The 22194-nt window shown below is 49.0% G+C and overlaps 1 protein-coding gene across 3 annotated transcripts; it reads left to right on the forward strand.

The window, feature by feature from the left end:
• Positions 1-2250: 2250 nt before the first annotated feature.
• Positions 2251-18118, forward strand: Tmprss5 (transmembrane serine protease 5). Of its 3 annotated transcripts, none has more exons than XM_005069289.4 (13): positions 2251-2386; positions 5918-6020; positions 6326-6424; positions 6899-7021; positions 8996-9131; positions 9329-9442; positions 11365-11408; positions 12074-12236; positions 13148-13326; positions 14837-14935; positions 15370-15512; positions 15803-15955; positions 17511-18118. In XM_005069289.4, the coding sequence occupies exons 1-13, from the start codon at positions 2369-2371 to the stop codon at positions 17517-17519; spliced, it is 1383 nt and encodes a 460-aa protein (XP_005069346.2). In that variant the 5' UTR covers positions 2251-2368; the 3' UTR covers positions 17520-18118. The 3 variants fall into 3 exon arrangements, with proteins under 3 accessions (XP_005069346.2, XP_040586015.1, XP_040586016.1); XM_040730081.1 differs by having other exon boundaries at positions 15858-15955; XM_040730082.1 differs by lacking the exons at positions 15370-15512; positions 15803-15955.
• Positions 18119-22194: the final 4076 nt, after the last annotated feature.

A 22194-nucleotide genomic window follows, 5' to 3' on the forward strand; every position in this document is an offset into this window, starting at 1 on the left:
AAAAGACTTCTCTGCGTCCTCTGGGCAAAAGAATCTATGATTCTCCCACTCTTCCATGCTTCTATGTTCATGTCATTGTACTTTCACTTATAACAGTTATTTTTGTCAGTTCCTAGCCTAGCCTATGGATTCTGAGCCTATGACTTATTTGACCCTCATGCCCAGGATCATTCATGATGCACAGTAGGTGGTCAAGCTTGTGAACTGAAGAGTACCACTCTAGGAGTCTTCAGTGACCATCTAGGGAGTCTCATCTCTGGCCACCTGTTGTCTGCTCTATGTCTAAAAATCTCTGTCTCTTCATCATTGGGTATGGATTCACTGAATGTATGAAGAAAAGAAGTGAAACGGGGCAGCTTAGCTGGCATGGGTGAATCTAAACAGTAATAATGGTGGGGTAGGCAATAGTTGGGGAGTTGGGAGAGCCTCAAACAGGCAGCTCACAGTTTTTCGGTGATGAAATTTCAGGAAGTGATACGTAAACTGCTTGTCTCTACTCTACCACCCAGGTGTGGTGGTGCAAGCCTTTAATCTCAGCACTCAGGAGGCAGAGGCAGGTGGATCTCTATGACTTCAAGACTATCCTTGTCTACATAAAGAGTGGCAAGTCATCCAGAACTACATCCCTCAAAAAGCCAAGAAAAAGGAGAGCCAAAAGAGCAGCTGGGACCCTAAGCTGGCCACAAAGTGAGAGGGTAAACTGATGATATAAATACAATCAGCGAAGCCTTCCTGACCCCGAGTTAGCAAAATCTAAAAGGAAAATACAGGGAAGAGTACAGATGGGCACTGGAGAGATGACTAAGCAGTTAAGAGTGCTTGCTGCTCTTGAAGGGGACCCAATCTAGTTCCCTGCATCCACACCATGGGGCTCATAACCGCCATGATCCAGCTTCAGAGGATCTGATGCCCTCTTCTGGCCTCTGATGGCACCTGCATACACGAAGCATTCACTTACACAGACACACATGTGTGCCTAATCTTAAAAAGATACACAGCTGTCTCCTATCTCAGATACCCATCCCAAGCTTTGAGCCACAGGACTTTGACTTGCTGCAAAGTTAAAAGCAAGAGTAATAAAACACAGCTAATTTACTTCCTTGCCTGGCCTGAGGGAATGGAACACAGGCCCACATCACCCTGGGCAGAAGGAAGTCTTCATGTCTATTTCAACAAAAGCTCCAACCAGGGAAAGTTCAGGAATAGCAATGTGTTGTTCTTTTCCCAGTCTGCCAGCTGCGGCCTTTGTTGTAAGTTGTACTGTCTTTCCCCTGAACAGTGACTTCCTTAAGTCCCTGAGCTTTCCTTCTCGTCTTCATTGGTTGGGCAGGGAAGGTGCTCTAGGGTAGGTGTCCTTAGCCTTAGGTCATCGCTCCACAAGAACAGTTTCCCAGCAACCATAATATCACCAGTCTGAACTAGATGCTAGAAAAAGAGTTTAGCTGCCAATGTCTCATTTGGTTTGGACCTCAACTCTGTGAGGTGAGTACTATGAGCTCTCCTTTTACAGGGAGGCTGTCTGAGGTAAGTGGCAGAACTGTATTCAGGGAAAGTTTGACTCTTAAAGCCTGAATTATTGAAGTGGGGCATCTGAGGGATCCTTGAGAGGCAGACCTGAAGAGAGGAAACCACTCCACTCCTTCCTTCCCTACAACACTCCTCTGCTTCTCCAGAGAGCCATGGCTCCCAGGTGTGTCCAGGCCCAGCCTGGAATCAGCTATGTTACTTTGAACTTTGAAACAAGATAGTACCAAGAGACCACTCCTGGATCCCAGCGGTGAACAGAGTGGGGAGGCCTCACTTCTTAGCAATCAGGTGAAAGGTGCAGCCAGGCCGGAGAGGGGTGACAAGGATTCCTCAGCATTACCTATCAGCCCCAACATGGTGACAACCCAAGACAGCTGGATAGGCCAGCTCCCACCAGAGCTCAGAAAGATTTCCACAAATGCTAATGTCACTATCTCTAGTGCAGCCCTGTCAGCAAGAAGGGGGGATTGTGCTAGCATATATGAGGTACATTTTTTGGCACAAGGGACCTGATTGCTAAGCAACCATAGTCCTGCCCCCACCCCCAACCCATTTTTCTGTTCCCAAGCTTCCAGTTAACAGATAGGAGGGGCTGGGGCTGCCAGGCCCAAGCCAGCCCTTGCCCAATTCTCTATAACAAGAGGCCTATTCATGAGACCTGAGCATAGTTCATTGTCTCTCTGGCGCGTGTCTATGTGTGTAGGGGTGGGAGACAAGGGGAGGGGCTGTGTGTGAACCAGGGAGACTTCATCCTCCAACCATGCTGGCTGGGTTGTCGAATCAATCCTAGCGTGAGGACGGGAGCCACACCCTGCCCAGCAGACCTTACAGCCTTACATCAATGCGACTAAGTCACACGGTAAGGCTGTGTCCCATGGCGTCCCTCCATCCCTGCTCACACTCCTCCTCCCCGGGATGCTAGGCTGGTAGAAGAGCCTGCTCTGGAAGCTCTAGTGCAGGAATTGCATCCTAGCAGGGGCTGCAGAGCTAGAGTTCTCTCCAGATACTGCCTTGCATTTTCTTCTCTTGCCATCCCTACTCTGGGCTGCTGATGTAGTCTGCCCTTGGCTATGCTGAGTAAAGCTTTAAATTAAACTTCATACTTAGAGCACCAAAGGAGTGTCTTCCCATTGAAGGTCCGTGCTTTCAGGCTGCCATGTGGGGTGGGGAAGGTGCATTTGGAGCCCGGTCAGTGCCTGAGTAAGGTGATTTGTTCAGAGGTTGGCCTAGCTTCTGGGATATGGAGACAAAAGGAAAGACTGGGCATACCTTGGAATTCTTTCTATAATGGGCCCTGGCTCTCTCACTGGAGGTGGTATCCGGTTAAGAAGAACTACATCCCTGGAGAAGAGTCACACATGCTGATGGCTACTTCACTTTTGCTTTGGTTTTCCCAAGCCTGCTGACCTCTCTGGGCACAGATAGAGTATGTGTGTTAGGATACATGGTGCGCTATGTTTCTCCAGGAGAAGTATGGCCCACCTCTGGTAGGAGGCCCAGTCCTACCTTGACTCTGACTGTGTGTGTGTGTGTGTGTGTGTGTGTGTGTGTGTGTGTGTGTGTTGTGGGGGGATGGGCTGGCATCTCACTCTGCAGGAAGGGTTTGGATTGCTGCCCTGGGTGTGCTACTGATGTGGGGGCTCATTGGCAGGTAAGGGAAACCACTTTTGGACAGTTTAGGGGGGCTGCACTGGGTGAGGCTGATGGATTTTCCTTATGGATGGAAGGCGAGGAAAGCAAGTTTAGCAAGTGGCAAAGACAGAATCTGGGAGATGTTGCATTGAAAATCACACCTAGGATAATATTGCTTTGGAGTCAGTGGTTCAGGATTTTGCCATCACTTGGGACAATCCAATGTGTCAAGAGGAAAAGGTGATATTCAGGTAGGAATGACTACAATTTGGTGTGTGTGTGTGTGTGTGTGTGTGTGTGTGCACGTGTGCATGCGCGCGCACGTGCCTGTGTGTGTACAAGTGAGTGCATTTGTGCATACACATGTGGAGACCATAGAACAACCCCAGGTTTCATGCCTCAGGTCCTCAGGTGCTACCCATCTTTATTTCTTTCTTTTGAGACAGGGTCTCTTGCTGGTCTGGAAATTACTGGTTTGATAGACTAGCTGGCCATCAAGGCCCTGTCTTTGGGATTAAAATCTTATGCTACCAGGCCCTGGGTTTACATGGGTTCTGGGGACAGAATGTAAACCCTCATGATTGCATAGGAGCACTTTACTGACTGAGCAGTCTTCCCAGCCTCCCCCCCCCCCCCGCTTCTTTTTAAGACAGCATCTTACTTTGTAGCCGAGGATGGCCTTATGATCCTTCTACTTTATTTCCCGAGTGTTGAGATGCAGGCATACACCACCACACTCAGCTAGAGTATAATTTCCAGACATTATGGGATCATAAATTCCTCGAGGAAGGATTTACATCTTACATGTGCTTCATATTTATATTATTGTAACTCGCACGTAGCTTGTGTTTTATAATTTAAAAAGCCTGGTGAGGCCGGGCATTGGTGGCGCACACCTTTAATCCCAGCACTCAGGAGGCAGAGGCAGGCGGATCTCTGAGTTCGAGGCCAGCCTGGTCTACAAAGTGAGTTCCAGGACAGCCTCCAAAGCTACAGAGAAACCCTGTCTCAAAAAAAAAAAAAGCCTGGTGAACCACATTATTTCTCCCCTCCTTCTCCTTTCCTTCATCCCTTCCTCCTTCCTCCGCTTCCCTTCCTCCCTTCTTTCCTTTCTTCTTTCTCCTTTCATGATTCTTTGGTGTTTTGAGACAGTCTTTCTCTGTGTAGCTTTTGCTGTCCTGGAACTCATTCTGTAGACCAGGTTGGCTTCGAACGCAGAGATGCACCTGCCTCTGCCTCCCGAGTGCTGGGATGAAAGGCATTCGCCACCACCACCCTGCTTCCTTCCTTATGGCTATGCTTTTAGTGCCAGTCCCTGGTATACACAGACCAGTACGAAAGAAAAGAGACAGAAGCAAGGTCCATGGAGGTCAGTGATAAGTTAAAAATGCTCTCCAAAGAACTGACCTCCACACTGAAGGGTCAGTAGGAGACAGCTACGTGGGGTGGGAACAGCAGACACAAGATCTCTGTATGTGGGAGAGTATTTGAAGGTGCTGAGGAAGAGCTCAGTGCAGTAGAGTGAGCTGTTGCTGGCAGTGAGGATGGAGAGATGAGGAAGGATAAGATTGCAAAAGCCTAGGAGTGGTGGAATAAAGGCGTATCCTGACACTGAGGCTGCAAAGGCTACTGGGCACTTTAAAGATTGGACCACCACGCTCATAACTGCATCTTAGATTGCTCTGGCTTGGTAACATGGAGAATAATGGCCAGGCCAGTGACCTAACCCCTTCCTGTGGGTTGGGATGCAGTGTCCCCTGCCCCCTGCAACTTACCAGCTGCAGCTAGAGGACACTGAAGGAGGGAATTTGCTCATTAGGAAGTAGGAATTATCACTCTTATTTTATGAATGCTAAAATTGAGGTTTGGACTGATGGTCTGAGTTCTCAAAGACCACGGTAGATTGTAAATCTAGTTACGTACTGTTCAGTGCTTGCCAATTATGTTATTTCACTGCTCTTCATGGGTCAAGAGCTCTGGGCATAAATGTGAGCCACTCTGCTCTTTGCTTTCTTACCACCCTGTCTTTGCTTCATCAGCGTCCTTTGTCTGAACTGCACAATGCCTGATAGAAACACATTAGCTCCAGCCCTACTCCCCCACGGGACATTGCCTTAGATACTACTCCCCTCTAGAAGCCTTGCTTGACCTTGTTGGTGAGAAGTCACTTCTTAATCTTTTGAAAGCCATGGGTGCTTTAGTCTCTTTGTGGTCGTTTAACATGTACTATGACTTGTCTTTGGGACAAGACTGAGAAATCTTTGAGGAATTCCAGTCCATGCTGATTTATCCTGAATTCCCTGTAGTGTCTCCCGGGGTGTCTTATGTTCTTGGGCCAAATACTCTTGGGGAATGAATGATTGTGTGTGTGTGTGTGTATGTTTGTGTCCTCTTTTTCTGAGACAGAAAGGAATAAAGGAGCCTAGAGTGGGATGTTGACAGACCTCAAGCGGGGCCCTTTTGATGCTCACGGGAGGCAGGAATAGGCATGGTTAATGAAGAACATAGACTTTGGAGTGGAGCAAGTCTGGATTCCAGTTTCCCGCTTTCTGCCGCTGCCATGTGAGAGTGAAGTAAATAGGGTTAGGGACTCTGGGAGAACAGAAGAAGCCTAGATAGGAATCTCCAAGGTGAACAGAGATTTATAGTTAGCCTCAGGGGCAAGACTGGGCTTAGAATCTAGGACTCGGTGAGGGCTGGGTCTTCTTTTGGCAGCCCTGGTGTAGAGATGCTGGATTTCCAACAACTATTTCTTCAGAGTCCAACACTGGATGACCAAGGCCCAATGGCAGTTCGGTGCACAGAAGAGGGTCCTGGATCTGGGATCTTCAGAACAGAGTTGGGAGACCAGCGGCAACCCAGTAGGTCACACTGGGCCATTAGGGAGGGAGAGGATGGGGTCAGCAAAGGATCATCTTCCTTCATCCGTATTCTCTTCTTGGGTCAGTGTGAAGATGAAGGACATCTCATTCTTTATCCCCTACTTGCTCTACTCCCCACATCAGGACCAAGTGGGAGCTGGGCTTCAGGGACCAGAACCTGCCTCTATTCCTTTGAGCCTATGGGGCAGGGGCAGGCTCCTGTTAGAACTTACTGGTGCCTCAAGGTTGAGCAAAGCTTGCTGGCAGAAGCAGGAAACCCAGGCAACTCTCTGCTTCCTTCATAGTCTCTCAGTCCCAGTGCTGGTGCTGCCTGCAACGTGGCTGTGCGGTCCTGGGAGCCCTGGGGCTGCTGGCCGGAGCAGGAGTTGGTTCATGGCTCCTAGGTCAGTGCTGGGCCCTTTTGTCTGGAGAGGGGTGGAGGACAGGATTTGGGGGAAGTTTGGAGACAGAAGCAGGTGCTGAACAGGCACTATATGTGGACGAATAAGCCCCTCCCTCATCTGTGCTGTGTAGACAGCAAGGCAGAAGGTGTTACCCATAGAACAGGAGGGGTTTAGGTGTCAGAGGGAGCAGCTTGGTCCTATAGTCCTGCCAATTGTGTGGATGGTCCATGGTTTTAGTCAGTTTTTTGTTCTGCAAACTGTTCCTGAGATAGAGACAGTCAAATAAAAACACAGGATAGTTTGACACAGTCCTGTGCCCCCTTACAGATTGATAGGGCAATGTGGCTGATAGGGATTCTCTAGGAGGCAGGCCTACCCCTCCCGCAGTACTGACTTGCTAGGCATCTTGAACTGCTCCAGGGGATTTACCTCCCCACTCCCAGCCTCACTGTGACTCTCTGTACTTCCCTGAAGTATTGTATTTATGGCCGGCTGCCTCTCCACCCATCTCCGGGACCTTGCAGGAGGAGGAGATGACTCTGAGCTGTCCAGGAGTCAGCAGTAAGGAAGAGCTTCTCCCATCTCTTCCCAAAACAGGTAGGTCACTCCCTCAAAGCTACAGCCCTTCACCTAGCTCAGGACTCTTTACAGCTTCAGGACCAAAATGAAGGACTAGCAGTTTGCTAACCACCCATCTGTCTCATCTTCTACTGGGATGAGGGTGGTGACAAGGTCTATCTGGCAGTGTTGATCTCAGATCTAGGATTTGTGTCCTCCATGAGGAGTGTCCTGATCTTTAGCTGGGACGTGGCTAGGAAGTCAGACTGGTAGAAAAGATGGAAGCTTGTCATTTAGGGTAGTGTGAGCTACTAGTATGGGGGAAGAGGAGCTATTGTGGGGTGGCAGTATGTGAACACTAGGGTCACCTGGACATCTGGAGGCATAACTCCATATTGTCCCTTATTATTCCAGGTGAGAGTTGGGGGTCACAGAGCATAATGCTGCCCAAAGACTGGAGGTTAGAAAAAGTTAGAGATGCTAGTTAGATCAAGGCTGGGTTTTCTTATTTTTTTTTGCTAGGGGTATAGTCTTTGGTGCATTATTTCTTTGTGCTTTCATTTCTTTCTATATACAATGGAAATGAAATAAAAATATTTACTGCAGGAAGTTGTAATTATAAAGTGTGCAAATATATAAAAGAAGCTTAGTTCTGGACCTTTGCATTAGCCAGCTGGCCTGCCATAACAAAAAGTTACAGATGGGGGAGGGGAGCACATTTATTTTCTTGCAGACTGGATGCTAGCGGATCAGTTACAGAGAACTGGGCAACTTGATTCCTAGTGAGGACTTTCTTCTTGACTCCCCACAGCATCCTCCTACAGTGTCTTCTGTTTGCTGGGAGGTGGGGAAGGAAAGAATGGCTGTGCTGGCATCTTCTATGAGGATGTGACCACACTGGACCAGCACCCCATGATCTTATCTGTCTGTCTGTCTGTCTGTCTGTCTGTCTGTCTGTCGGTCTGTCTGTCTGTCCATCCATCCATCCGTCTGTCTGTCTGTCTATCCATCTATCCATCTATCCATCTATCCATCTATCCATCTATCTATCTATCTATCTATCTATCTATCTATCTATCTATCTATCTATCTATTTGAGTTAAGCATCTAATGTCTCCAAACTGGCCTCTAACTCAGCTTGTAGCCAGAGGGCTTGAGTGTGGCTTCCTGTCTCCATTTCCAGAGTGTAGGGATTACAGGCAGGTTCCACCACCCCTAGGTTATGCAGACCAGGGCTATATGCATACTAAGCAAGCACTGTTCCAAACCAAGCTGCAGCCTTGTTTGATCTTAATTACTTTCTTCAAGGCTCTAGTTGCACGGAGGGATTGGAGTTTCAATCTAGGATTGAGAGAGAGAGAGAGAGAGAGAGAGAGAGAGAGAGAGAGAGAGAATGTGTATGTGAAAAATTCTATTTGTAACAACATGGACAAAAAGCAGTTGATAAATATTAACTATTATGGTCACAATATTTGAATTCAGGAGACTGGACTTATGTCCTGAATCCATCCATCCTGTGTTGATCATATGATCTTGGGCAAATTGCTTTCCTCTCTGTGCCTTGGTACTCCCTCTGTTGAGGGTGGTAATTGCCTTCTTGTACGGTTGTTGTGATAAAGAGTATTATAGTACGCCCTCATTTATTTACTTTATGTGTGTGTGTGTGTGTGTGTGTGTGTGTGTGCATATGCCACTGAATGTGGGGATCAGAGGACAATTTGTTGGCTCTCTTTCTATCACATGGTTTCTGTGGTTCAGCCCAGGTTATCAAGCTTAATGACAAGTGCCTTTACCTGCTTCATCATCTCACTTGTCTCTCAGGGCACCTCTTAAAGCACATGGTCAAAACACAGAACCCCAAACATCTACAGAAAGGTGTCACGTTGTGCTTTGTACTGACCAGACACCCGGGAGCACAGGGAAGCTGGTCACCTGGCGTGATCCGCGTGTCCAGCTCCTCTTGTCTCATCCTGCCTTGGCAGCTGCAGGTGGCTTTTCACGCTGTGGTTTCAGTATCTTTCAGAATAAATGGCGAGGATCTCCTGCTTGAAGTACAAGTAAAGGCTCGGCCAGACTGGCTCCTGGTCTGCCACGAGGGCTGGAACCCCACCCTGGGGATGCACATTTGCCAAAGTCTTGGGCACCTCAGGTAACAGCCAGACATGCAGAGCAGGCTGGCTTGTGGGAGAACTGGAGTGGGGACTGTGGATTGAAGAAGTCACCACCATGGTCCTGCTCATTCACAATGCTGGCACGGCATCATGTACGGTGTACTTCTGACTACCCAGCCTCATTCATGCTACGGTTTGAAGCTGAGTCCCTCTTGTTTTCTCTTCCTCTGCCAAGGCTCACTCAGCACAAGGCAGTGAACCTGTCTGACATCAAGCTCGCCAGGTCCCAGGAGTTTGCTCAGCTGTCTGCTAGACTGGGAGGCCTCCTACAGGAGGCGTGGCAGCCCAGGTAGGGCTCTGTGGGTTACCTGAGTGGTGAGCAGTCTAGGAAGGTCTTCCTGCAGAGGAGCCTGATGGTGGGGGCATGGGCAGTGTAATGAGACCAGAGAAGACCATTTCCCAGTCATAAGCCACAAACCCAGGTCACGTGCTCTGTCACATAGTATTCATCTCACACAAGAAATGCAAGGCTCTGGGGCTGGGCATGTAGCTCAGATGTTGTAGAGTGCTTGTCCAGCACACACAAAGCCCTGAGTTCAATTCCCAGTAATGTATAAACTGTGTGGTGTTGTTGCTTGAGTTCTAAGCAGGAGCAGAGGCAGGAGGAGCAGCAAAGTCACTCACAACTGTATACAGAGTTTGAGGTCAGCCCGGGATACAGGAGACCTATCTCAAAACCAAACCAAACCAATCAACCAACAAAAACCCTAAGGTTTTTAGTTACTGGAACAGGATTTAGAATGGTCCTCCTATGCCCCCTGGATCCACGTGCTAGCACAGAACATCATGGTGAAGGAATGGGTACAGGAGGTGGTTCACCTTGCATGGACAGAAAGGCCAGGTTTAGGATAAGATACAATTCTTCGGGACATACATCAGTGGCTTACTTCCTCTAGCTAGGCTCTACTGCTGAAAATTGCCAGAACTTCTAAAAGCAGTGCCATGGGAAGAGAGCAGGTACCCTGCCTGTGAGTTTTTGGGGGATCATTTTGTGTTCAAACCATAATTCACTTCTGCAGGGGGGGAAACTGAGGCTCAGTGAGGTTAAACAGTTTTATCCAGGGCAGTGTCACCAGTAAGCAGCCAACACACATTTGGGGCCAGTATCATGAGTCCAAGTCAAGAGACCTGTGTGGCTGCGCTAGATAATTCTAGTATCTCAGGAAAAAACTGAGTCCAAAAGAAAGGAACTCAAAATGGAACAAGCCTCTTACTATACTCTAGTGAGCACAAGCTGAGAGGTCTGCCCAGCCTGGGGTCCTTCAGACTTCCTGAAGCCTCGGGGATGGAGACAGGCAGAGGCCCCGTCCCTGTTCTGAAGCTATCTTGGCCTACTCCCTGGAACCATTCTTCCGAGTCCCAGATCCATTCTTAGGAATGTACTTGAGACAGAGTGACCCCAGCTGTTCCTTTCCCTCTGTGAGATTCCCAAGTCCTCCATGAGGGTAGAAGGGCTACAGGGTTAGAAAACAGAATCTAAGTAGACCAGGAATTGGGCTGATGAAAGGAAGAGACAAGAAGGGCAAGACAAGAATGTTGGGCCAAAAGGGAGCTGAGGCTTACGCTAAAGGGCGGGAGGGAACACAAGAACAAGAGTGTGACTCCGCAGGTCCTAGATAAAGGGCCTGGGACAGAGAAGAGGTTGGGCCTGGAATTGCCTGGGTATAGGGCTCTATTCGCCCATTCATGCTGTGGTCATTCATTTACCCACTGAGCATCTGTTTACTTAGAGCACATGGGAACAGCTGGGCTTTCTCATCTGTCAATTCTGTGTTGGAAATATGGACCTTATCCAAACAGATCTTCCAGGGTTGTGGAGGCTTTCTGTTTCCCCTTTGATTGCTGGGGCAGAATGGTCAGGCTGCTGTTGTAGGAGGGGCCTGGGTGTTTGTGAGGGGGGGAAGAAAATGGCAAAAATGGCAGTGCCTTAAGGTTGGGACTACAGCACGGCCTTAAGAGCTGTTGATACAGGCTGGGAGTCGCAGTGCAGGACTGCAACCCTGGTCCTTGGGAAGCTGTGGCAAGAAGATCAGGTACACAGTCATCCCTGGCTGTAGAGTGAGTTTGAATCTACCCTGGGCCACATGATACACTATGTCAAGAATACAAAAGAAAACTGTGGAGAAGCCTCTGACCACTCTCCATACCCTTGGGTGTACATGACCTTTGGGTGGCACGGCCTGGCTTCTCAGGGACGCCCCTGTTTTACAGCGCTAACTGTCCTTCTGGCCGGATTGTTTCTCTCAAGTGTTTGGGTGAGTCATATCCTGTGTCCAGGGGGTTGGTAGTGGGAGGAGGGAGTCTTCCAGTTCTCCTGAGTGTGGAAGAGCTGTATGGAGGGGCTCGCTCTGCTTTCTGTGTGTGTGCCCGTGAGTTGGGTTGGAGCATCCTTGCCTACCTGCCTGTCTCTCTGCGGGACTCCTTGCAGATACAACCTGCCCAAATAGAGTCCCTTTATGTCTCTGCCGTGTGTCCCACCAGTCACTGCGCTGGGCTAATGGTCTCTTTACTTCACTACTGTCACCCTGCTCCTTCCTTCTGAAGGGTCCTGTAGGTGGAATTACTCCTGACTGTGAAAATGCAAGCTCTACCAGCAGAGACTAAGGGTGGGAAGTGAATTGGAGCCAAATGATAGACAGCTTACAGGGTTCCTTCCCCTAGCTTCCATGCATCTGTCCATCTACCGATCAGTCCCTTCTCACACCTGCACACTTTGACTTGTACAATGGAGTGGGCATTAGAGCTCCGTAGACTCCTACGGACCTGGTCCCGGCTCTCAGTGGGTGCACAGGCTGGAGTAATCGATACACTCATCTTCCTGTCCCCCTACATAGAATCAGGAATAATAGATGAGATCTGTCTACGCGGACTCTCCACACTCAGCGCTTTCCCTTTCTATCCTACCCATTTCTGTTGGCAGAGTGTGGGGCAAGACCTCTGGCTTCTCGAATAGTTGGAGGTCAAGCTGTGGCTTCTGGGCGCTGGCCATGGCAAGCTAGTGTGATGCTTGGCTCCAGGCACACGTGTGGGGGCTCTGTGCTGGCACCCCACTGGGTAGTGACTGCTGCCCACTGCATGTACAGGTAAGTCTTTGGAGTGGATAGAAGATCAGTGAATCACCTTTTCTATTCATCTCTTGGTATAGCCGGAATAAAACACCTGTGTCCTGCTTTATGTCTTCAAGGAGGCAAGGGTGATGTTCTTGTTTAGAGCCCAGTTCAGTTCTGCATGAAGAGCAGTAGTAATGCGAAGACTGGTTCTTCACATCCCTCCTCCTCTGTGTGTGTATGCATGTTCTCTTGTGTATGCACATGTGTGTGTTTACTTGTGGTGTGTGTGCCTGTGCCTGTGGAGGCTACAGATCAATGCCAAGTGACTTCCTCAGTTGCTTTCCATCTTATACATTTTAAGATTTATTTTATTGTAAGTAAGGATTCTTTTTATTTCTTTATCTTATGTGCATTGGTGTGAAGGTGTCAGATCCCCTGGAACTGGAGTTGCAGATGGTTGTGAGCTGCCATGTGGGTGTTGGGAATTGAACCCAGGTCCTCTGGAAGAGCAGCCGGTACTCTTAACCACTGAGCCATCTCTCCAGCTCTGATTTATTTTACTTTTAATTACACATCTGTGTCTTTGTGCAGGTATGTGGGTAAGCCAGCAAGCTCCAGGGATCTGCCTGTCTCTGCTTCTCTAGTGTTAGATTATAGGCATATGACATGGTGCCTGGCTTTTTATGTAAGGGCTGGGGATTTGAACTCAGGTTCTCATGCTTGCCTGGGGAAAGCATTTTGTTGACTGAACTGTCTTCCAGCCCAGTACCTTGCCAGCTGCTAGGGATAATATTAAGAGGCGTGGTTTTTGGGTCCCGGGAACTCACAGATTTGTGACAGTAGCCATTAATGGCTTCCCTCCAGAGTTCCCTCCACCCACCACTTTACTTATGTTAATCTTCCCCGCCTCTCCCTCTCTGGACTCAGGAGGTTTCTGTGTGCAGTTTCAGACTGTCCCGCCTGTCCAGCTGGCGGGTTCATGTGGGGCTGGTCAGCCACAGCGCTGTCCGACAACACCAGGGAGCTATGGTGGAGAAGATCATTCCCCACCCTCTGTACAGCGCCCAGAACCATGACTATGATGTGGCTCTCCTGCAGCTCCGGACTCCACTGAACTTCTCAGGTGAGACTCTGGCCTGGGGATGAGCAGGCTGGATGCAGGGAGACCAAGAAGCAGAGACCGATGGGTGTGGGCAGAAGGGCGAATGGATTCCTGAGGCTTGCTGTAGTGTTGCAAATCTTAAGCCCTGCAGTGCATTGGGACTCACAGGGTGTGTGCATTCTTCTGAGACTGGATTGCAATAGCACTTAGAAAACTCTTCGGAGGAAAAGATTCAGGCCCTTTTCATAGTGGGGCTTCAGAGATAGGGTTTGCTTTGAGGTCCCAAGCAGAACTGCGTTTGTACCTTCTCCACCAAAAGCTGGCTCCACTCTTGTCCCCAGGCTAGACCCAGGTTCACTTAGTGATACGTTGTAGAAAAGAGATTTCTTATTTATTTGAATCTCTCTCCCAATCCTGGTAACAACGGAGATGAAGGAAGTACGCACAGTCAAGAGCATGGAACGCTAGAGAAGAACAAAGTCCTAAGTCTTGACTCCAGGACCAGGGTTCCTCCTGTCACAGTACCTACCCAACAAGGATGGCCCTGCCTGCTGGACTGCCCCTGTTCACCAGCTAGCTCCCTGCATGCTCAAACATACCTTTTCAAAAAGCACATAAATCCATAGAAACATGCACACACACACACACACACACACACACGCGCGCGCGCGCGCACACACACGCATGCACGCACGCACTCACAGTCCCATATGAACACACTTATCTATTCACAGGCACAGATCTGTAATTTGAGAGCTTGTTTGGAGGTTCTAGCAGGGGAGCACAGCTACTTGTATACCCTTGACTGAAGACCGGTCCTCCTCTATTCAGGGAAGATCGTCCTCTTCGACCAAGTGTGCAGCTTCGGGAGGGATTCACATGGAGCAGTGAGAAAGGAAGGGGACACCCACCTAGCCAGCGACAGATGTTGCAGCTAGATCACTCTCACATCCCAGATCTGTAATTTGAAAACAAAACGGTATTAAAATTCTAGGCTGCTAGAGCCTTCTGTAGAAGTTGCAGAGTCCGGGCCTGCTTCTTCTGGTTAGATGGGAGAGTGACAGCATTGTGAGAGGTGTGGACCAGCAACAATTGAATTCTTTCTCCTTGATGCAGTTAGAGGGAAGCATGTTTATGTTGTGGAATGTCAATATGCTACCTAAAAATGTATTTGTTTCCACTCATAGACTATGTCAAACACTTCTGGAAATATAGTCCCAAGAAGGATCAGACACCCTGGAGAAAAGGACAAATGGGTGTTGTTAGAATTTGGTATCCAGTACCAGAAGAATTTCCATTCTCCCTCTAGCCCCCAGGTTGGGGCAGGGCACCAATATACTGCCTACCTCTAGGGACACCATACCTTCACCCCCAAGATGGAACATTGCTCAACCTATGTATTTGTCTAGTAAGCTTGGTGGTAGAGGCCAGCCCCCAGGACTCTTGAGAAGGGGCTGAGGAGGATCTACACCCAGGTTCTGGAGGGGAGAAGCCCAGCCTGAGCCAGGACTGGAACTGTGTCTCTCCACAGATTCTGTGGGCGCTGTGTGCTTGCCGGCCAAGGAACAGCACTTTCCAAGAGGATCGCAGTGCTGGGTATCTGGCTGGGGCCACACCGACGCCAGCCATAGTGAGTGAGCTCCCAGGGCCCTCAGTATAAAATGGGGAGGGACAGGTACTCTCCAAACTGCAGCCCTTTCCCAGGTCACCTGACAATGGCACTCTTTTCTTCCCTTGATGAGTCAGGGTATTCAGTCTCTCCTGTCTGAGTATTCCTATGGAGAATAACCCCTGAACATTTCACCAAGCCCAGCCCCTTTCACTGCCCTGCTCTTGGTCCCAGGAGCACCATGACCTCAGCATTTGGTATACCGTGTCTTTCTCTTCCTCTCCTCGCTCCCAGTTAGGCACTGGGCAGGCTCGTCCTCTGTCCCAGGTCCATAGTGCTGCCCAAGCTTCCTTTTTAGGGTCTTTGTGTCCTCATGACCTCTAACTCTTCTTCATCTTGATGCTCTGCCTTCTTGGCCTGGATTGGTACCCTGCCTCTTTTCTCTGTGTCTACAGCTCATAGCTCAGACATGCTGCAGGACACAGTGGTACCCCTGCTCAGCACCCACCTCTGCAACAGCTCGTGCATGTACAGTGGGGCACTCACACACCGCATGCTGTGTGCTGGCTACCTGGACGGAAGGGCAGATGCGTGTCAGGTGTGGCCGGTAGTGGAGGGAGGGGCAGGGGACTTGCAGGAGGTGGAAGGTGGGAGCAGAGGACTTGCAACCGCTTGGTCCCCTGGTTAGTGCACATCGGTTGGAGAAGCCAAACTCCCTAGGGGGTTCTTACTAAGGGCTTGTGGAAGGTGAGGCCAGCAGGTATGACATCAGGAAGCAGGAGCCCCCCGTCTTTACCAGGAGAGTCCATTCCTCATGGTGGACTGGTGCTGATCTGCCAGATGGGTCTGATTGTTGTTTCTTTCTGTCTTCATATCTGGATTCCTCAGGGGGACAGTGGGGGACCCCTGGTGTGTCCCAGTGGTGACATGTGGCACCTTGTAGGGGTGGTCAGCTGGGGCCGTGGCTGTGCAGAGCCCAATCGCCCAGGCGTCTATGCCAAGGTAGCCGAGTTCCTGGACTGGATCCACGACACTGTGAGGGTGAGTGTAGGGCAGGGGAGCACCTAAGTTTCTGAAGGACCTGCACCAGGACACTGGGGACCTTCTGAGGGTTGGAAATGGAGCTAGGGGTTCTCCAGGGGGGAGAAAGAAAGGACACTTATAACATAAACCCATTGGGTTTCTAGCAATTTAAGCACTAGCCGGGAAAGGGTAGACCAAGTCTGTGACCTTGATCTGTCTTTTAAGAGTGACCTTTGGCAAGTTCCTACCCTTGGTAAGTCCAGGTTTTCTGGTCATAATCATGCCAGATGTGATTTACTCTTTGGTGGTGATTAAAAGAGGTAGAACGTGTGCTGAGCCTTGCTAGGCTTGGGGTGAGTAAACACAGTGTGATCTATTGTCTATTCCAGCATCTTTCACTCCTAGCCTCTAAAGCAGTTACTACTGGTTGCATCCATACTCTCCAGAGAGAGTTCAGCATCTGGCGGTTAAATTCTTGCATGACCCTTGCTTGGATCTGTTTAAAGAGGGGACTTTGTGTGAAAGTGCCCATCAAAGCATAGTATTTAGCTGGGCAGATGGCAAGGTTGGAGAAATGCTTGTCATGTAATTGTAAGGAGTTCAAATCTCCAGAACTCACATAAGCTGTGTGTGTGTGTGGGGGGGGTGACATAGAAGGGTGTAGACTGTATCTGTCTCCTACAGCAAGATGGGAGGCAGAGCCTAGTGTAGTCAGCAGCTAATGAGACTGTGTGAATGGTCAAGAATGACACCCGAGGTTGTCTTCTGACACTCACACTTACCCCACAGGGGCACATGTGCACTCATACTCACCCACAATACCCTCCCCACACAAAAGCTTGAACAAGCAGGGTATTTGTGTGAAGTAGTCTCCCATCCTGTGGTAGTAGACACTATCTTTCTCCAAGGGTGAGTGAAGAGCCACTGACACACTCTACAGCAGTAGTTCTCAATCAGTGGTTTGCAACCCCTTTGGGGTCCCATATCAGACATCCTGCATATTGAATATTACATTACAACAGTAGCAAAATAGCAGAAGTAGCAACGAAAATAACTTTATGGCTGTGGGATCACTACAACATGAGGGACCAAATTAAAGAGTCACAGTGTTAGGAAGGTTGAGGACCACTGCTCTAGAGCTTATGGGGTATGCATTCATAATCAAAGCCTAGAGCAGCAGATATGTGTAGGTTTTTGACAGACACAAGTCTGCCTTCTGAATGTGATGTGCTAATATAAAGTCACATGAGGGGCTAGGGATGTAGATCAGCTGGGAGAATGCTTGAGTAGCATTCGAGAGGTCAGGGGTTTGAGCCCCAGCACTTCATAAACTAGGCATGGTGGTACATATGTATAATCTGAACACTTAGGATATGAAGACAGGAGGATTAGAAGCTTAATGTCATCTTTAGCTAGAGTTCAAGACCAGTCTGGGGTACACGAGCTCTTGTCTTAAGGAAAAAAGTCACCTTGCTGGCATGAGGTAGAGCCATGCTGTGATCCCTTGCTCCAAACACTGTTGCTTTCCTCAGCCTTTTTACACAGAAGCCTATGTCTCTTGGCTCCCTGGCAGGCCCGCTAGCCACAGGAGGAGCAGCTGCCACCTTCGATGCAGAACTGTGGACGGACTTTCCATTGATCATCCCAGACTGAGGGCCAGCAGCTGGGTCACCAGGCCTCTCCAAAGGCTCTGATTGCTAGTTCTTCTTTCTCTGGAGAGCCTCCACAGCAGGAGAGAGGCTGGGGCTGGAGTGGGAATGATGGGGAGAGAAGGGGATAAAAGAAGAAGCAACAGAAGAGGCTTCTGGAAGCACCTGGGAGACTGTCCCTCTGTCCTCCCCAGACTCCACATGCATCTATCAGGAGGATGCTGAGGTACCATAAGCCTGCTTTCTCCCAGGGGGCCTCAGGAGGGCTAAGTTCAACTATAGAGGATACCCTATCTCAAGGGTTCCTGGGCAGATGAGGCCAAGGTTGGGCCAGCTCAGGTGAAGACATGGAAGTTCGGATCCCTACCCCTATCTACTCCACTGGTCCTTTTCTGAGCTATCTCTAGTAGCCCTGCACAAGGCAGGGGTCTATAAAGCAAGAAAGATGGATTAGACTAGGATGCCGTTTTTCGAATGACAGTTCTGTAAACTGACTGAGAGGGTTTTCTTATTAAATGGAAATTAGATATAATCTTGGTTGCTTCCCCCTCTTTGTATTAGCTACTTTTGCCACTGCTGTGACAGAATACACCACCAAAGGAATTTACTTTGGCTCAGAGACAAAAGGTACAGTCCACTGTGCTGAGCAGTGTGAAGCAGCTGGTCCTACAGCGTCAGGAAGCGAGGGGGGAGATGATGCTGGTTCTTTCGTCCTGAACCTCAGCCCCTGGAATAGTGCCACTGGCAGTCAAGGCAGGTCTCAGGGACACCTCTCTGGAAACCCCTCCCTCACAGGCATGCTTAGAGGTGTGTCTCTCAGGCAATTCCAAACCCAGCACACTTGACAGTAAAGACATGCTATGGAACAGAAATGCAGTTTTCCTCCTGTAAATGTTTCTTGAAACTTAGATACTGACTCCAAGTCATCATCCAGAATTTTGGCAGGTCCCTAATTATTATATTATTTAAGTTAGTTAAACTTATATGTCGTGATCTGCAGAAGAAGAAAAAAGGCCAACTGTCCAGGGACTCTGACTTGGAGTACCACTGGAGTCAGTGCTCTTAAGAAGGCTGGACTCCCCACAGGATTTGGCTTTTCCCCCGTAGCTCTCTTTTGGGGAATTGAACCCTCCAGCTTGGGGAGATTTCTTCTTGAGTTTATTCCAGTTTATTCCCGGTTAGCATTTCCCCAGTGAAATCTCTCCCCTACTCTCTGGTCTCCAGCAATTAAAATGCAATGGCTATCTTGTTTCCAAAAACCTCAATGAATTTTTTTATGGTGCTTACCCAAGGAAATGCAATTAGCACTGAGTAATAGCAAGAACTTTGTGAGTTTACCAGCATATTTGTTAAGGGTTTATCCAAGTAATTATTCTTCCTGGAGGGTCTGTCTTTTTTTTTTTTTTCATGTAGTGCACTGAAGAGTCAAAGGTCTCGATTTACTCTTGGCTTCATTACCTGTAGAAAAGTGTCCCTGAGAGTCAACTCTCACACTGGCAATGTAAAGAGAATTCTGGTGGGTGGCAAAGTGCCTCCAGTCTCCAGCCTGAGCCCGGAATTTTCTATGTGGCTCCTCCCTAAGGAGGCAGTGAGGGGAGCAGCAGGTTCCTCTGGGAAGGGAGGAGTTAAAAGCAAATCCACAAGCAATGATCATTTTCATATTACCCAACAGCCACAAACATTTGGTTAATGGAAAATGCTTATCATTATTATTATAGCCCCCGTGACCTTCCAATTACCAATGACATGTGAGCAGTACGTGGAGGTTTAGAAAGCCTACTGATGTGTGGGATCTCACAGCGTCCATGTGGTAATGATATTATTTTATCCACCTGATTCTGCAGACAAGAAATCTAGCTCAGAAAGACTTCTTGGCTCCTATAACTGCTAGTTCCTAAGTTCTAGAGAAGTAGGATGTGATCTTTGGGTCCTTTTACCACCAACCCACATCCTTACCTTGCCCATGGATGAGTAAAGTGGTTCAATACTACACAGAAGTATCGGACTGGAAGGTACTTTATCCGATCACCTGGCCTAGTCACCTGCCTACCTACAACAACCTGTAGGATCCTGGGGGCTGGCAAGATGGGCTGAGTTTGATCCATGGAAGCCATGTGGTGGAAGGGGAAAACTGATTCCCCCAAATCATCCATTCTCTAACCTCCACATGTACTCTATGGCACCTGTAAATAAATGTAATTTTAAAAGATTTGTGATGATGATGATGATGATGACTGTGTGCGCGCCCACGCACGTGTGTGTGTGTGTGTGTGTGTGTGTGTGTGTGTGTGTGTGTGTGTGTGTGTGCCTACAGATACTGGAAGACACTGGATCCCTTGGAGCTGTAATCACAGGTGTATGTGAGTTGCCTGATGTTGGCAAATGCAAGCATGAGGACCCTAGTTCATTCAATCTCTATCACCCACATACAAAACTGAGCGATAAGGCTCTTGCTGTACTGGGAGGTAGAGATGGGCTCCCTGGGGCCAGCCGATAAGCCAGTCTGGCCTAACCAGTGGGCTCCAGGTTCAGGAAGAGACCTTGTTTAAAAAACAAGCTGAAGAAAGACTGAGGAGATTATCTGATGTCAGTCTCTGGTCTTCATATGTACACATGAACAATTATGCATGCCAGTGTATGTACACACTGGCACATGGAAAGTTCCTGCCAGAGACCTTTGGGTTCAAGATGTGACTTAAACCTTACAAAATGGCCACCTTGCGCAGGAAAACTCCAAGGAACATGCAATGTAGAGAGTTTGCTGATTTCGAGATCCTGCTTATTGACAGAAACTTAGATGGCTTTTGCCAGGCTGCGGGTCCCGTCTATGGATTCGGAGGCTCCCACCTTCCTTTGCTACCATCTGCTAGCCCAGTTCTTGGGAAAGAAAGAGAAGCGAGCAGCCTAGACCGGCTCTGCTGCCTTTGCTGGAGTGCAGGCTGAAGGTGGCTGCAAGGAAGGTTCGAGTCCCGAGAGGGAGTAATGAGGACTACGCTGTGTAGGGACCTAATTGCTAAGGGAACACCAAGGGCTTCTTGATGAATAAATCAGGAAACCTGTGCCCTCCGCCCCAGGGATTAGTATCCTGACTGCGCAGAACTTTGGAACCTCCTGATACCTTTCAAGAAAATGGGTTCCGGCCACCTTGATAAGGAGGAGCTTTCCCATCTGCTTCTTCAGGTTTGTGGGATCCCGTGAATGCCATGACGTGCAGAACATCTCTCTCCTGTGGCTCTCTCTTTGGCTCTTGCTTTTCTAGAATGATTGCTAGGAACCGTGGAAGAGTTTTGTTCTTCCCCAGGGACATTTGTGGGCCCTTCCCTGCCTTTTCCTTTTGGAAGTGCTGGACTTGTGTGCAATGGAAGAAACATGGAAATAAAACACTGGGCAGTATAGCTGCCAGGAAGCAGGAACCACGCCTCCTGCATCCTCTGTGTGTTCTCCTTCCCTCCGCTGCCACGTGTGCTTATGACCCTCACTGTTTCATGGCTGCCGATCTTCTGCTTCCTCCAGCGTCTTAGCAGACCAGGGCTGCTGCTCTGTTAGATGCAGCAAACAGTGCTGACTGGGCCCCACTATCAGGACTCTGCTTCCTTCTACATGGACCCGGGGTGACTAGGAAACAGTATTTCTGCCAGAGTTAGATCTGGGTTTCTAGCCACATGGGAAAGGGCTGACTGGAACTAATGACTTGATCTCCCTAGATTTCGGTCTCCCCCTGTCAAAGTAGTGGTCTGAACAAGGTGATCTTCATGGAATTGCCCTTCTCACAATAACTCAAACCTTCCTTGCCTCTTGAGCTATTTACCCTACAACTCCCCTTGGATTACCTTTGAGTTGAGTCCATTCCTTGGGTGGCTCCAAAGAACTAGCTTGCTTATGACTTGACAGCATTTCAAGAGCTTTGACCTTAGGTCTGTGGGACGAGAAGACACCAGGCAAATCTTCTCCCCCCACACAACCATTTCCCGACCTCTTGTTATCATGTGTCCCAATGGGAAGTATGCAAGGATAGGTGCGGGCTTTGACCTGCCCCTTACTATACTCATTGCCCAGATAACTCTATGATACTCCAGGGGCTCTAGGACTTTCCAAGACAGATGAATGGGCCTCCTGCATAAAGACCACAAACACTTTCCTTCTCCCTATTTCTGTTAGTCCAGCCATGAGAAGGAGGAAGGGACTTGCGCCCCATAGGAACCACGTGGACCTCTTCCCCCACCTTCTAGAGATAATCAGAGGGAAGGAAGAAGAGGCTGCTAGATTTCCGGGACCCACAGGGATTTTTGTGGGGTTTGTTTTTCTCAGCACTGTCTGCAGAAGTGAAGGCATGAATAAAAGAACAAGAAAAGATTTACTGTTCTCACATCTTGGCAGCACAGCCAGAGAGGAGGCGTGGGTGCAGGTGAGAGGGCGTGCTGGCCTTCAAGAAGAGTCAGGCCCTGCATAGTGTGTCTGTGGAGGTGGTGTTGGGGGTAAGTTAGGAGAGGTGTATTTAGGCTAGCTTTTCAGCTGCACCACCCAGTCTGCCTACAGGTGAAATGGCATGGTGAGAGGGATTTGGGGTCAGTGGAGACATCAGCAAGCCACTGGGGTCTGGGTCTCTAT

The sequence above is a fragment of the Mesocricetus auratus genome, unplaced genomic scaffold (genome assembly GCF_017639785.1).
Source record: "Mesocricetus auratus isolate SY011 unplaced genomic scaffold, BCM_Maur_2.0 Super-Scaffold_100022, whole genome shotgun sequence".
Lineage (NCBI taxonomy): Eukaryota > Metazoa > Chordata > Mammalia > Rodentia > Cricetidae > Mesocricetus > Mesocricetus auratus.